General features: G+C 41.8%; 1 protein-coding gene across 3 annotated transcripts in view; it reads left to right on the plus strand.

The window, feature by feature from the left end:
- Positions 1-16,558, plus strand: part of SUSD1 (sushi domain containing 1) — a 78,297-nt gene that overhangs the window by 46,511 nt on the left and 15,228 nt on the right. For all 3 annotated transcript variants that reach the window (XM_070430880.1, XM_070430881.1, XM_070430882.1), the window contains 3 exons: positions 1,935-2,127; positions 10,979-11,070; positions 12,314-12,500. In XM_070430880.1, coding sequence (XP_070286981.1) covers positions 1,935-2,127; positions 10,979-11,070; positions 12,314-12,500 — 472 coding nt within the window. The remainder of the gene's footprint in view (positions 1-1,934; positions 2,128-10,978; positions 11,071-12,313; positions 12,501-16,558) is intronic.

Raw genomic sequence — 16,558 nt, forward strand, 5'->3', positions numbered from 1 at the left:
GACAATTGGTTAGCTACGTGGTTAAGAAAATACCACATAGTTATAAAGAAGTTGTTCACACCCTAAGACCCAGCAATTCTACTTTTTGTATATACCTTAGAGACATTTTTGACTTGCATTTAAGGGATATATAATTGGATTTTCATTACATCATTGCTTACAATAATAAAATATTGAAAATAAAAGTTCATCAGTTGGAAAATAGAGAATTTTGATGTTTGGTTGAATCATCTGAAATTACTGCTACTCAGCCATTTTATACTATAGTCATAAAACTGAATATTATATAGGTGCTAAAAATGAATAGACTAGATCAAAATAATTCATCATGGATAAGTCTCAAAAACAAAATATTGAGTGAAAAACCCATACTGTGTATGTATGGTATGAACACAGACACACTCAGGCAAAAATCAGCTTCTTTAAGATAGAGCATCTACACATGACAATAACTAAAAGCATTTTAAAATACAGAATTTTTTTTGAAGATGACAGAAGTATTTGTTGAGAATCATATGCTTTCATGCTCACACTAAAGTGGTGCTTTCCCAATAGGAAGCCACAGTGCTATTAGAACAAGCAGATGGACCCTGGACAGCCAAAAGTTACAAATTCTCAGGTCCATTCTACCATCCTAGTTCCTTACTTTTATATCTTTTGTTTCTTTTTTGTTTTTGTTAATCCTCACCTGAAGATATTTTTCCATTGATTTTTAGAGAGAGTGGAAGGGAGAGGGAGAGACAGAGAGAGACAAACATCGATGTGAGAGAGACACATCAATTGGATGCTTCCTGCATGTGCCCCAACCAGGGCTGGGGATCAAGCCTGCAACCGAAGTATGTGCCCTTGACTGGAATTGATCACGTGACCACTGAGCAAAACCGGTTAGAACTTGATAGAAAATTATGAGTGAGGAAATTTTGAGGGATTTCTTGAGAGAGATCATCTCTAGTGGGAGTGAGCAGTGCAGACGATTAGGGGATTATGAGATGTTGGTGGAGCAACTCTGATGATGACACAGTCTAGGATGTGACTGTGGATCTGAGTCACTAAAGTTCAGTGAAAGAACTTCATAGCATTCAGCTCAAGGTACTCTGAGGCCAGGTTTTGATGACTTATGTATAAAAACATTTAAATTACACAAGAGAATGCTGGGAATTGGGGAGAGAGGACTCTCCCATGAGTGTTGGATCACTATGGAAGAATAACAGTGATGAGGAAGGATAGCGGGTGGGATAGCCAATAACATGAGCATCAAAGGAAACACTTACCACATGAACACCCAGCTAAAGCACACTGATCGTTCAAGGGTTGATCACATTACATTACTTCTGGGACCCTCACATATATTTGCCCTTATAAGTCCCTATGCTATACCTGCAACTTGAGTTTGGTGATGGAGGGGGTATCATTGGTTTTTTGTTGTTGTCTCTCTCTTTTTTTTTTTTTTTTTTTTTTTTTACCAGAGCTCAACTAGAAAAGAACAAGTGAAGTAACATTGCACAATTGCTTTGAATGCATAATTTGAAGTCATTCTCATAAGTTTAAAAACTGTTCCTTGAGGCTTATCTATGGATTTCTTAGGAATGAAAATAATTTAAAATAATTTTGCCCAACAGCTTCAGGGCAATCTCCTTCACTGGGTAGGCATTAAGGGATCATCTTAGAATAGCCCGACGTCTTGCTCATCTGAGATGAAGTTGTGCATGCTAAGCTTAGTCTGTAGCTGTTTGAGGGGGAAGTTGCATAGACTAGGTAGGGCAGCTTTGTAAAGTTCTTCCCCAGGTTAGATTGCTATTACATTAAACATACTTCTAACTGGGTCAGAACCAATAGAAGGAAACTTCTTGCTTTATAGTTATTTTGCTTCTAGTCTAGATAGCTGCAAGCCAACAGAAAAGGTAATGCAATACTTTCTTTTAATCTCACGACAGTTTAAAATTCTGGGTCGAAGGTGGTATCTGAGTGATTTTTATCACACAGCATCATTTAACTTCACAACGGGGGAACGAGCTGCGGTTGTATGTTTGGACCTGTACCCGGCAACTGATTACACAGTGAATATCACCCTGCTGGGATCGCCTGAGCAGCACTCAGTGCAAGTAATGATAACAACTGCACCTGCAGGTAGGTTTGCATGCCTCTCTGTTCTGTATCTCAGGACCACAGGCGAAATATGAAAATTGTACGATGTGGGGACCACAAAGAATGCTAGTCTGGGAGTCAAGAGATGTGGATTCTAGTCCTAATAAACTACCAACTTTGTCTGGGGATGAGGGTGCCTGAAACTTACCACCTCTCCCCTTCCACACAGAGGTGCTGGCTCATAGAGGTACAGACCAGGAATGGACTGTTGTACTCAGAGCTCCCCTGTAGTGATGGATTTAATATTCTGTGAAGCCTCCTATCTCTCACCCCAAACTTGAGGCAGCTGAGCCCTAAGGGTAGTCATTATAGACAGCTAGAACTAACTTCCAGGGGATCAGAAATGTGAGCTGCACTACGTCAGCACTGGCAGGACAGAGAGGCCTCCTGAGCAGACCATGTGTGAGTGCATTAACCCCCATAGAGAACAGTGGCCTAATGAAGGTCAGGTTCTTTAGAAAGGCCCCATGGCCTTGTGAGGATGCCACAGAGAGGCCAGCTCTATCAACTCCACAGCTCCCCCTAGTGGGAAGAGACACAGAAATCTCTATGAGGTCTTTTGTTCTTTCATCTACTGGGGTTTCCCAGACAAATTTATGGCCAACCAGGTATAGAGGCTGCCCCCTTTGAAGGTAAACAGTAGAAGAGGATAGGTCCTGCTCCTGTCTTCCTGAGGTCTCCCTCTCATACTCACTGCAGCTCTTAGCGGAAAGACTAATCAAAGAATGTATATGCATATATGCATAATCCATGGGCACAGACAATAGTGCCATGAAGGCCAGGGGTGGGGTGGGAACCTGGTGGAGTGGGGCAATGGAGGGGGGAAGAGGGGCATTTGTAATACTCTCAACAAGAAAGAATTTTAAAAAGAAATTAAAAAAAAAACAAAACAGCCAGCACGGCTCAGTAGTTTAGTTGAGTATTGACCTATGAACCAGGAGGTCATGGTTCAATTCCAGGCCAGATCATATACCCGGTTGCTGGCTCAATCCCCAGTGTGGGATGTACAGGAGGCAGTCAATCAATGATTCTCGCTCATCACTGATGTTTCTATCTCTTGCTCCTTATCCTTCCTCTCTGAAATCAATAAAAATATATTTAATATATAAATTAATTAAAAAGGAGGAAACAAAGAATGATGATGATAGCCACATTCTACCCAAGAGGTTCTGACTTCATCTGTGTGGAGAAAACCACTGTCACACACAGCATTCTACGAATGTGCCCAATAATGAGAAAAGCAGCTTCCTTGACCACAGCTCAGGTATTCACTGTGAATTAAAATCAAAAGAAGGGGGGATAGAGCACTCTTCTCTCTATTCCCTGGTAGAAAACCCTGAGGGTAGTTTATGATGCAGGTTTCGAATTGCATGCATCATTTGAGCTCTACAGTGACCTTATAAAACATCCCCCATAACTGATTCCTGTTTACAGAATTGAAGTCCAAACAAAACATAGTCAAAGGCCACAAATAATTTAACATTGTTTCTCATATTTTCCCACAAAATGATAAATATTATAACTGTTCTCTGTTGGAGGAGTTATGTCTGAAGTCTGCCTACTTGTCTTACAAACTATTAGCCTGAGAAGTTCATACTTGCAGTTGGTCAAGCCAGAAATTGGCTTGGTATTCCCAATCATTTGTAATGTGTACAAAACAGGGAAAGTAATTAAAAGAAAGAAAAAAGATAGTGATATTGTAGATCCAGCTAGGTAGGACCATACTCATGGGGTAAATAAAGAATTCATTTACGTATTGTCTGTGACTGCTTTTGTGCTACAAAGGCAGAGTTGAGTGGCTGTGACAGAGCTGATGGCCCAGAACAGTGGTCGGCAAACTCATTAGTCAACAGAGCCAAATATCAATAGTACAACGATTGAAATTTCTTTTGAGAGCCAAATTTTTTAAACTTAAACTATATAGGTAGGTACATTGTTATTAACTTAATTAGGGTACTCTTAAGGCTTAGGAAGAGCCACACTCAAGGGGCCAAAGAGCCACATGTGGCTCGAGAGCCGCAGTTTGCCTACCACGGGCCCAGAAAGCCTGAAATATTTCCTAACTGACTGTAGAAAAAAAGTTGCTGACTCCTACTCTGAGTCATTAATGTTTGCTTTCATATTTATTATATCCTTTCTCTTGCTTTTATTTTTTTTATCTTTAAATTCTTTATTAGTTAAGGAATTACAAATGTGTCCTCATCCCCCCCCCCATTAACCCTCATCATCCCCCCCACCCCCCCACTCATGCTTTCATCCCCCTGTTGTCCATGTCCATTGGTTTGGCTTATATGCATGCATACAAGTCCTTTGGTTGATCTCTTCCCCTTACCCCCACCCTCCCCTACTTTCCCTCTGGGGATTAATAATCTGATTGCTGTTTCTCTGTCTTTGGATCTGTCCCTGTTCATCAGTCTATGTTGTTCTCTATATTCCACAAATGAGTGAGATCATGTGGTATTTATCTTTCTCTGACTGGCTTATTTCACTTAGCATAATGCTCACCAGTTCCATCCAAGCTGTTGCAAAAGGCAAGAGTTCCTTCTTTTTTATCGCAGCGTAGTATTCCATTGTGTAGATGTACCACAGTTTTTTAATCCACTCATCTGCTGATGGGCACTTAGGCTGTTTCCAAATCTTAGCTATGGTGAATTGTGCTGCTATGAACATAGGGGTGCATATATCCTTTCTGACTGGTGTTTCTGGCTTCTTGGGATATATTCCTAGAAGTGGGATCACGGGGTCAAATGGGAGTTCCATTTTTAGTTTTTTGAGGAAGCTCCATACTGTTCTCCACAGTGGCTGCTCCAGTCTGCATTCCCACCAGCAGTGCAAAAGGGTTTCTTTTTCTCCACATCCTCTCCAACACTTGTTTGTTGATTTGTTGATGATAGCCATTCTGACAGGTGTGAGATAGTATCGCATTGTCGTTTTGATTTGCATCTCTTGGATGATTAGTGACTTTGAGCATGTTTTCAGATGTCTCTTGGCCTTCCTTATGTCTTCTTTTGAAAAGTATCTATTTAGGTCCATTGCCCATTTTTTGATTGGGTTGTTTATCTTCCTTTTTTTAAGTTGTATGAGTTCCCTGTAAATGTTGGAGATTAAACCCGTATCAGTGATAACATTGGCAAATATGTTCTCCCATGCAGTGGGCTTTCTTGTTGTTTTGTTGATGGTTTCTTTTGTTGTGTAAAAGCTTTTTTTTGATGTAGTCCCATTTGTTTATTTTCTCTTTAGTTTCCATTGCCCTAGGAGCTGTATCGGTGAAGAAATTGTTTTGGCTTATGTCTGAGATTTTGCTGCCTGTGATTCCTTTAGTATTTTTATGGTTTCCCGTCTTATGTTTAAGTCCTTTATCCATTTTGAGTTTATTTTTGTGTATGGTGTAAGTTGGTGGTCTAGTTTTATTTTTTTGCATGTATCTGTCCAATTTTCCCAACACTATTTATTAAAGAGACTGTCTTGACTCCATTGTATGTTCTTGCCTCCTTTGTCAAATATTATTTGAGCATAGTGGTTTGGGTCGATTTCTGGTTTCTCTATTCTATTCCATTGATCTATATGTCTGTTCTTGTGCCAGTACCAGGCAGTTTTGAGAACAGTGGCTTTGTAATAAAGTTTCTTCTTAATGTCTATTAATTCCTTAGACATAATTGGGAATTAAGAGGATTAATAAAATTTCTAGGTTAAGAGTGCCCTCTTCTGTCATTGAGTGAAGTGCAGTTTCTTTAGAGGATATTTTTGTTGTGTTTTTATTGGGTGGGGATGAATTGTGTATTCTATTCTGGGATTCTCTTTTGCCTTGTGGAATCTTGCATTTCCCTCTGAGTTCCTTTTCCTCATCACCACGTAGTCTCCCAAGGACACCAAGCCCTTCCTTTTAATTCTCTTCTTTCCCAGAAGCAGTACCTTTCTCCTATCTGGAGTCTCAGAGACCTGTGAGAGTGAATGGGTTATGGAGAACCAGCACAATTCCTAATACACAATAAGCATCTACCCAATGTTAATTATTACTTACATTTACCTTATGACATTTGCTATGCCCTCTCTTGTAGTTTTGTTATACTGATAGAGGGTGCAACTCTTCTCCTAGATGAAATACATATTAAGGGCAGAAACTATGTCTTATTCAGAGCACCTCTGTTCCGTTGGGTTAATATGATATGAGGTGCTTAGCCTTTCCCTTATTGCTGATTGTTTACATTTAAACGACTGGAAATGCTGTGCTTGCCACTGTCCTGGACACGATGAAGGAGGAGCTCTCAGTTCAATGGGGTGATAGACAAGGATCAACAGTAATACAATGCATGAAATGTAATTGAGGCCTGGCCGGTAGCTCAATTGTTAGAGCATCGGCCCATGCACCTAAGGGTCTTGGGTCCGATTTCTGGTCAAAGGCATCTACCTGGGTTACAGGTTTGATCCCTGGCCCCAATCGGGGTGGTTGTGGGAGACAACCAATCGATGTGTCTCTCTTACATAGATGTTTCTCTCTCTCTTCCCCTCCTAATCTCTGTCCCTCCCATTCTCTCTATAAATCAATGAAAAAAAAAAATCCTCAGGTGAGGATTAACAAACAAAATGCAATTGAGGTATTTGCAAGGTACTAAGGGAGTACAGAGGCAGTAACGATTGATTTTGCCCAGAGTTGCTCTCCCACATTCCTGTGAGCAGGAGGAATTACAGACCCACCACTACTGTACCATTACGTGTGCATAACCAACACCATGTGGGAGTCCAATATTAGCTTATCTCTATGGATAACTATTTCCCAACTCAATTTATTTCCCACTGATTTGAAATTCCACTGTTTATAAATTCCCATGCATAGATAGATTTCTGGATTCTATTTTGTTTCATCGATCGATTTATTTATTTTTAAATATATTTTTTATTCATTTCAAAGAGGAAGGGAGAGGGAGAGAGATAGAAACATCAATGATGAGAGAGAATCATTGATCGGCTCACTCCTACACGCCGTCTCCTGGGAATTGAGCCTGGGCATGTGCCTTCACTGGGAATCAAACTGTGACCTCCAGGTTCATAGGTTGATGCTCAACCACTGGGACACACAGGCCAGGGTTGCTTTATTTATTTCACTTAAACCTTTAGTAGTTACAAACTGTTTAATTATTGTAGCACTCTTAATGGGGGTGATACCGCCGTCAGGGGTCAAAATTCACCCCAGGAGGGCAAAAATTAGTTATTGAGGGGCAAAAAATAATATTATTCTTTTTATATACGAAGCATAATATACACACAATATCTAAGAAACACAATTTTCTGTGGTGTTAGCCCCTAACACCACAGAAATGCTGTTAAAAAAAAGAGTGTTTATGGCCCTAGCTGCTTTGGCTCAGTGGATAGAGCATCAGCCTGAAGACTGAAGGGTCCCGGGTTTTGATTATGGCCAAGAGCACATACTTGCAGGCTCAATCCCCAGTAGGGGGCATGCAGGGGGCAGCCAGTCAGTGATTCTCATCATTGATGTTTCTCTCCCTCTCCCTTCCTCTCTGAAATCAATAAAAATATATTTTTTAAAAATAAAAAAGACTGCTTATGGGACTATAATGAAAAAAGGTTGAGAAACACTGTTATACCTTTATAATAGGTACTGATACCTTGCTGTGTCCTCTTTCAATAGCTTTTCCCTTTGCTGTTCTCATGAATTTTCCCCAAGGAATTTAGCAGTAATTGCTTTCTGTTGAATGTGTGTGCCCAACTGATTCCTGCATCTGGGCCTTTGACCTTGGAGCCCTCGGTGTGACCCTTCTATCTCCATTCTTGGTGGCTCATTCACTCACATCCTTCAGGTCTCTACTTATGTATCACATCCTCAGAGGGCCTTCCCTGGGCATTCTAGCTCTAACTAACTGAACTATCCAGCCAGGGCTGTTCATGGTATCTTCTCTTGTGAATAGGGATCTTTTAATTTTCTATTGTCTTTTATTTGGTGTTTTACTTTTTGATTGCTGGTATAAGTTACTGCAAATTTAGTGGCTTAAAACAACACAAATTTACTACCTTATAAAAAAGGGAAAATCCATTTCTTTGCCCTTTCCAGTTTCTGGAGCCTGCCTATATTCCTGGTGGAATTCTCTATCTTTGAAGCTCATCAGTTTAACCTCTGCTTTTGTCCACAAATCTTTTTCTAACCTGGATTTTCTTTTTATTTCTTTTTTAAAATATATATTTTTATTGATTTTAGAGAAGAAGGGAAAGGGAGAGCGAGATAGAAACATTAATGATGAGAGAATCATTGATTGGCTGCCTCCTGCACACCACCTACTGGGGATCAAGACTGAAACCTGGGCATGTGCCCTTGACTGGAATCAAACCTGGGACCCTTCAGTCTGCAGGCTGACGCTCTATCCACTGAGCCAAACAGACTAGGGCCTTTTTATTTCTTTTTTAATTGACGAGAGAGAGAGAGAGAGAGAGAGAGAGAGAGAGAGAGAGAAAGTCCACGTGAGAGAGAAACATCGATTGGCTGTTTCCTGCACGCCCCCTACTGGGGATTGAGCCTGAAACCTGGGCATGTGCCCTGACCTGGATTTGAACTGCAGACCTCCTTCTGGTGCACAGGATGGTGCTCAACCCACTGAGCCACACCAACCAGTTACTCTGCTTTTCTTGTCTTCCTCTTGTCAGGACCCTTGTCACTACTTTGGGCTCATGTGGCTAATCCAGGAAAATCTCCGGAAAATCTCCCCATCTTAATCACATTTACAAAGACCTTTTGCCAGGTGATGTAGCATGCTCACAGATTCCAGGGACCAGGGTGTGGACATCTTTGGGGGCGCCGTTATTCAGCCTGCCATACTTGTTCTTGCAGCTATATAGGAAACTATTAGTTTTTCTATGTTCTTGTGGTTGTGTGCACTTTGCCAAACTCCTATATTTGTTTTTCTGTTTTCAAGCCATTTTATATTTGTTTTTCAGTTGATTCTCTTAGATTTACTGGCAGTTGCGTCATTTGTTCTCTTTCTTACTGGTATTTATAGCTCATTTTTTTTCTTGCCTCTTTCTGATTGTCTGGAATCTTCTGACTAATGCTAACTAATAGCTATGAGACCATGCATCCTTGTATTGTTCTTAACTTTACTAGAAATTGCTTCATTGTTTTACTGAGAATGTTTTATAAGCATGGTGGCTTCTAATAAACACTTTTAAATTAAGGAGTTTCTATCAAATTAAATCCTAGTTTACTAAGATTTTTAGTTAGGAATGTATTAATCCTAAATATTAAATGTATTAACCATTGTAATTATAAAAATAACCATATGTTATTTTCTCTTTTCATCTATTAATAGCTTTCCCAATAATGATCATCTCTGTATTCCCAGAATAACTCTCTCTTGATCATAGTGTATTGTACTTTGAATTTACTGCCTATTCGCTAATGTTTTATTTTGGATTTTAGTATTTATAGTAATAAGTGAGTTTGGCATAGTGTGTTCAGTGATTGGTTGTGCCATCCTTGTACCGTTTGGGTGTGTGATTATCTAGTCATAGTGAATGAACTGGGAAACTTGCCACCTTTTTGTATAGTCTGGAACTGATTAAATAGTGAAGTTATTTCATTTTTGCATGTGTCATCAGTGTGAGGTTCCTTGGGCCACTATTACTTATCTCTAAAACTGTCTTCTCTATCCAGAAGTGAGGTATGTTATCCTGAATCATCTATACCTTCTTACTTACTCGGTCTTACAACATTTAGAGGATAGCATGTGACCCGTGGGACAGGTTTTCTCTGGGCAAAGCCACCCGGTCCATAAAGAACTCTCACGTTGACCAACTTGGCTTCATTCGTAGGAACCTGTCGGGCCAGGGGCTTACACATAAAGGCTTGGTTCCCATGAGACTTCTTTTTCAGATGCTGTGGGAGTTGTCTTTATCACGTCTTAATTATCACAGTGTTCCTATGAAACTTCTTAGCAAGCCTGCTCTCTTTTTTTTTTCACTTTAGGGACAGGGATAATTATTGAAGGTGGTAGACCTCTGATATCAGAGTTTTGAAAAGTAGTCTTTATTTTAAAAAGCTGGGGGTGGAGGTTGCTTCTTTGTTACACTGTACTAGATCTGAACTAACTTTGGATTGATTACCATGAAACGGAGCAGAGGCCAACAAGTACTTTGATCATAAGAGATGAGGAAGCCCAACCAATAGAAGCCCTTTCCTTCATGAAAAGTCTGACTGCTTACGACAGGGATGTTCAGTCCCTCACAGAGCGATTCTCAGTTCAGGGCTGAAATGTTGCCCTCAGCTCAGAATTGCAAACTGATGCTTATTTGTATAAGTGATGTTGTCCAAAGCTGGTACAATGAGTTGCTGTTTTAACTTAAGTAAACCAAGGGAGTTTGCAGAAAAATTAGACATTTAAATAGTTTTTTAAAAAGTATCATATTTTTTTAAAAAATATGTTTTTATTTTATTTTATTGATTTCAGAGAGAGGAAGGGAGAGAGAGAATCATTGATCGGCTGCTTCCTGCACACCCCTTACTGGGGATTGAGCCCACAACCCCAGGTATGTGCCCTGACTGGGAATGAACCATGACCTCCTGGTTTATAGGTTGATGCTCAACCTCTGAGTCATAGCAGCAGGACAGATTCAAATAATTTTTAAGAGGGATCCTCTGATTGGGCATCTTGTAATCCTACATCTTTCATTAGGGCTGATTTTACATAAATATAAAAGTGTGTTACCACTCATTTGTAAACTAAAATACTGCTGAAATCATTCTATGTAAATGCTTACCCTTGGAAAATGAAAAGGTAGTATTTTTGTACAGGGTGTCCAATGACTTCTCATTCTGTTCTCCCTGCAGTTAAACAGACCATCAGCAACACTTCAATATTTAATGAAACCTGCTTGAGATGGAGAAACATGAAGATAGCTGGTAGAGAGGAAATGTATTTAGTGAGTTACTGAAAGTTACTCTGTTGATGGGTGTTTGTGTTGTGTGGGAGGTTTAAAAAATATCAACGCACCTAAAAATCTGCTTACATAGCTGCCGTTGCCAATAAGAGAATTACAGTGACAGTTACAATCAGAAGCAATAAAATGGGCACTTCTGCTGCATTTTTGACAAGAGTGACCTTGGGGACTGGTGAGAAAGCCAGGAGAGGTGTTTTGGGTGTGAGCAGAGTTGATGTTCAGGCAGGATCCGAGGAGGAATCCAAAGGCTTGTGCATGTGTGTGACTCTCCACACCAGTGTCCCTGACAAGGGACTGAATGTGTTGCCTAGAGCGTCCAGGGGAACTTTTGAAGATAGATGTGGTTGTCAGTAAGAAAGTGAAAGATCCTGGGATGAGCTGTTACTAAAAGGAATTAAGTAGAAAGAAGCGTGTGTGTGTGTGTGTGTGTGTGTGTGTGTGTGTGTGTGTGTTGGCGCAGGTACTGGAATGTTACAGGAAAGTATAGGGAATGTCAGAAAGGGGTGGGCAGAGGAGAAAAACCCTTCCCAGGTTTCACCAGACCAGCTGAGGGTATCCTAATTCACGTCCTGCTTTGGAGAAGCCCTACTTCAGATCTTTGTTGTTGTTGTTAATCCTCACCTGAGGATATTTTTCCCATTGATTTTTTAGAGAGTGGAAGGGAGGGAGGGAGGGAGACGAGAGAGAGAGAGAGAGAGAGAGAGAGAGAGAGAGAGAGAGAGATGTGAGAGAGGAGAAACATCAATTGATTGCCTCCCTCATGTGCCCTGACCTGGGCCTGGGATCGAATCTGCATCCCTTGACGAGGACTCAATCCGAAGACCCTCAGGTGCGTGGGCCGATGGTTCTAACTGCTGAGCCACGCCAGCCAGGGCCTCACGTCAGATTCTTAATTTTCTTTCTAGGGAAATGTTCTTCGACTTTGCTTCTAAAATTTTGCCAATAGACTTTCACGTTGAACTATGTATTGTGTATGTGAGAACAAGAAGGAGAAAGTTGCCAGTGTTTGGCCCTCGACCTTTTGTGCATTTTGATATAAAAATATATTTACCACACTGATAGTATTTAACTACAATATTTGTGGTATGACGACTCTAATCTTTACTTATTGCTGCATTTCACGTTTTGAAGGAACTTTAGAGTCAAGGGCAAGAGAGTTCATGAGAAAGGTAAAGATCTAGCCCTTCAAGCTCGTGATTCACCTGCAAACTTGTCTGTGTTCTAGCTCCGCATTCAGGGCCAGAGATGGTATCAGGAGGAGTTTGCCCAGGAAATCACCTTTAATATCACCAGCAGCAGCCAGGCTCCTGAGATGTGCTTAGACCTGCGTCCGGGTACCAACTACAGTGTCAGCATTTACGCTTGGTCTTCTGTCCTTCCCGTGCTCATCTCTCTAACAACCCAGATAACAGGTACATCTCAAATAAAGGTATTTGGATGCACAGAGTCACCACGGAGCTGTGGCTAGGCCTGGGTAAAGAGGAACAGTATTCCTTTTTATCATTATGTGATGAACTTTAAGAAAGAGAGGAAGAAGGACATGGAATTGGAGAGGGGTGCTCAGGGGCCTGAAACGGTGACTGTTTTATTTCTTACAAAGATGTCTGAAACAAAATGTTATCTTTGGTTAAATTTTGGGTAGTGTGTACCTGAGTGTTGGTTCAATTCCTTCTGTATTTGTGCTTATGGCCACCAGGGAGCACTGGTGAGCTGCTTAAGTTCATTGAGACCACAACAGCGTATTTTCCAACTCTACCCTACTTTAAAGAATTTGCAATTTTAAAAAAGTGTAAAAATTCAAGCTGTTAAGATCTCATGAAAGGGGGGGGGGGGGGCATCCCTTTTATAAAAGAGGAAAAAAGGGAACCTTATATGTTGATGCGAAGAGGTACGCCTGCCCAAGATGTGGCTTTATTTTAGTAAAATTGTGAACTTTTGAATTTTACCAGAAATGTTAGGCGAGGCATTTGGGTCTGGAAAATGCAAAGCAGCTGATTTCCCAGAAGAAAAGTGAATGAATTTTCTTCTGAGTGTCTTACATTAAACAAAACCTTCCTGATGGGAATAGGATGAAAACTAGGGCTCTAGCTGCGCTGCAGTTCTGCTGACTTCAGCAGAGGTCTGAAGTTCTAGGAGTGCGGAAGGACAGGGACACGTGTTGCCCTGAAAGGGGGTGAGGGGGCGGGTGAGGTGGAAATCCGTTCGTTCGGTGGCTTTTAGAAAACGTGAATGGGAACGTTTTTGTTTGTTTTTTATATCAGAAGCATATATGTTGTTTTGTTTGAGGCACATGTGGTTGTCGAAGATGTGGCTTTGTTTCAGAAACATCATGGACTTTTGGATTTGACCAGAAATGTCAGGCAAGGAAGGGGGTCGGCCCTGGAAAATGCAGCAACTGATTTCCCAGAAGAAAAGTGAATGGGATTTCCCTTCCGAGTGTCTTACACTAAACTTAATCTTACTGATGGGAACTCCTAGGAACCCAGAACCAGGGTTTCTGTGGGGCAGAGGAGTGGGGGAGGGGCATGCTGCCACTTAACAATTTAATTCAGCGGACATTTATGGATCGGTGATGTACAACGAGCCGGGCTAAATGCTGACGGAGATATAGAGATGAAAAAAAGATTGTTTCTTCTTGCTGGGAGCCAAGTCTTTATCGATGGGGAGATGTAGCTAGCCTTGTGATGTCTGATGACTTATGGTGTAAGCTGCCAGTTCTCCTATTGCCATCAATTTCAATTGATCCTGCCTTGAGTGGGTGGCAAAATCTCTATGGGGTGGTAAGGATGAGAAAAGAACAACTGTGGTGTCTTTATTTATGCATATTTGTTTATGTGTATTAGTTCCTTGCACTTACTTGAAGTTTACATAGTATAATGTTGGGACTTTGGTACAAATAAATTTTTCTCCTGTTTATGGTTCTTTTAGTTCATTTTGGTGGGTTTTAGAGGAATTTTAACACATTTGCCCTTACATTACCTCTTTTCTCTATGGATTTTTATAGTTTGTCTACATTAATGAAATGAATCTTTTGTTCCGCCTATCACAACCCCCAGGCTATTTACACTTCAATTTTCTTTTCAATATTCTTTTTGACATTTTAAAATTTTCATGTGATCAATTCCATCGATTCCTTTATGGTTTCTGCCTCTGGTCATGCCAAGAAAAGCCTTCCCTACCCTGAAATCAGATTAATTCTTGTTTTCTAGTGCTTCTTAATATCTTTGCTTTTCACGGTTAAACTTAGATCCATTTGGGATTGGTTTGGATGTGTGGTGTAATGCTAAATTCACATGGTAGTATCCCCCCAAATGATAAGCCAGTTTCCTGTCACCTTTGGGAAGACTATTCATGTCACACACTTATTTACTTTCATTTATTTATTTGGGTCTCTTTATTTATTATCTTTTTATTAAAAAAAATTTTTTTTTTAATTATTTGGGTCTCTTTCAAGACTGTCCTAGCTTCTTTCGTTCCTTTGCTTGCCCTGTGCTTGTATCTTACTATTTCAATTATGGTAATTTTAGAATATATTTAATATTTTCCAGGGCAAGTTCTCCTTCATTGCTGTCCTCCACACTCTTTCAAGTTTTCCCACAGAGCAGCCCCAGATTGTCCTTTGCTTCTAGGAGGGGCTGGATGTTGTCAACACCTGGGAATGGCTGTGAGGGTCGCCTTCTGGGTCCTCCCGCTTAGATGCCCAGAGGAAAGAACTGCGCTCTGCAGACACCACCCATTTCTTGCCTGGAATCTGATTGGGTTTCAATCCGCCATGAGGCTAACGGAAAGGAGAACAAATCTGCCAAGCACAGCAGCTGGGGGGATGGGGAACAGGACCTTGGGGAAAATGGCTAGAAGTTAACGTTCTTTCACCTCGAAAGGTGGCTGAGTGAGAATGAGCGTGATGAAGTTCAGGCGTGTACATTGGAGAGGTGGTGCGGACTGTTGAAATCTCAGGTGGGAAGGCCCAGCGCAGGCCGAGCAGAAAGCACAGGTGACTGAATGAACCTGATGGTAGTGGCACATTCAGAACCGGAAGATCCAGCGCCGGCGGGCGGCCCTGGGCTGAGCCTCGGAGGGCCTCCTGCTCCGCTGTGGGTGCGCCTTTCAGAGCCGAGCGAGCGCTTTGTTCCGCTGTTACCGAGGGCGAGGGCGGTGAGAAAGGGAGAACGGGTGGTTTTAAAAGGTTAGTAGAATTAGGGGTTTTCATCTCAGAGAAGATCAAACAGAGGAATAACTTAAAAGAGCCTCTGGAGGGTTCTCACAGAGAAAAGAGTTCATCTCGCTCTGGGCGGAAAGCAGGAAATGTGTGATAAAAACCACTTAACTTTACCGAGACACCAGAACAACACAAACGGAAGGGCATCTCAGTGGCAGCATGAGGGCTGGGGGCAGAAAGCCTCAAACTGGAAGGGGCACATTCCCGTGGGGCATGGGCCGGGGCTTTGCCAACTGCCTGCACCGCTTCGGGTCATTACCCTGAACCTAGCTGGTCTCACTCGGGAGTGTCAGTATGGACTCTCTTTCTGGACGCCTCTTAGAAACAACCTAGACCTTCAGCACCTTTGTGTGAGGCCCTGATTGTCGCCTCCTGGGGTCCCCAGCAATTCCACAGGTTTCATACATCATCCGAGTGACCATACCTGGTGACATTGGAAGAAATCCCGGATTTAGCGCTGCGTAACAAAAGCTACGGGGACTCTCACTCTTCCACTTGGTCCTAGAGGCCTGGGTTGCCCAGTGGTTCCCTCTGGGCCCATCTTTTCTCAGATGCATTTATACTGTCCCCCGAATAACCATAGCTTCTCCTACTGACGACTGACTCCATGGCACCGCCACAGTGTGCTGCTGAGCTCTGGACCTGTATTTCTACACTCGATCTTAGCCAAGAGGCCGAGAAGCAATCAGATGTGTGTTTCCAACTGGCTGCTGGACAATCCCACAAGCACGTCGAACTTCACAGGGCCAGTAGGGAGCTGCTTCTGAACTTTCCCCTTGGACCTCGATGAAGGTCGTCACCACTGACTCAGAGGCCAAAACCCAAGCCCAGATTCCTTCCCCTGCCTTGTCTCCACCACTTCCTGTTCCATCTCTCCCCATCTGGTCCTCTTCTTCAGTCTCCATGCCACCACTTGCCTCACACCTCAAGCACTGCTCACCTAGATTTTACATGGCCTGTACACGTGCTCTTTTCCAATTCATCTTCCAATGAGCTGTCTAAATTGTGCTTCTGAAAAATGCATCTGCTAAGAATCTTTTAAAAAATATATATTTTATTGATTTTTTATAGAGAGGAAGGGAGAGAGATAGAGAGCTAGAAACATTGATGAGAGAGAAACATCCATCAGCTGCCTCCTGCACACCCCCTACTGAGGATGTGCCCACAACCGAGGTACATGCCCTTGACCGGAATCGAACCTGGGACCCTCCAGTATGCAGGCCGACGCTCTATCCACTGAGCCAAACCAGT

Source organism: Myotis yumanensis, unplaced genomic scaffold (genome assembly GCF_028538775.1).
Source record: "Myotis yumanensis isolate MYYU_CA2020_CCGP unplaced genomic scaffold, mMyoYum1.0.hap1 SCAF_12, whole genome shotgun sequence".
NCBI classification, from domain to species: Eukaryota; Metazoa; Chordata; class Mammalia; order Chiroptera; family Vespertilionidae; genus Myotis; species Myotis yumanensis.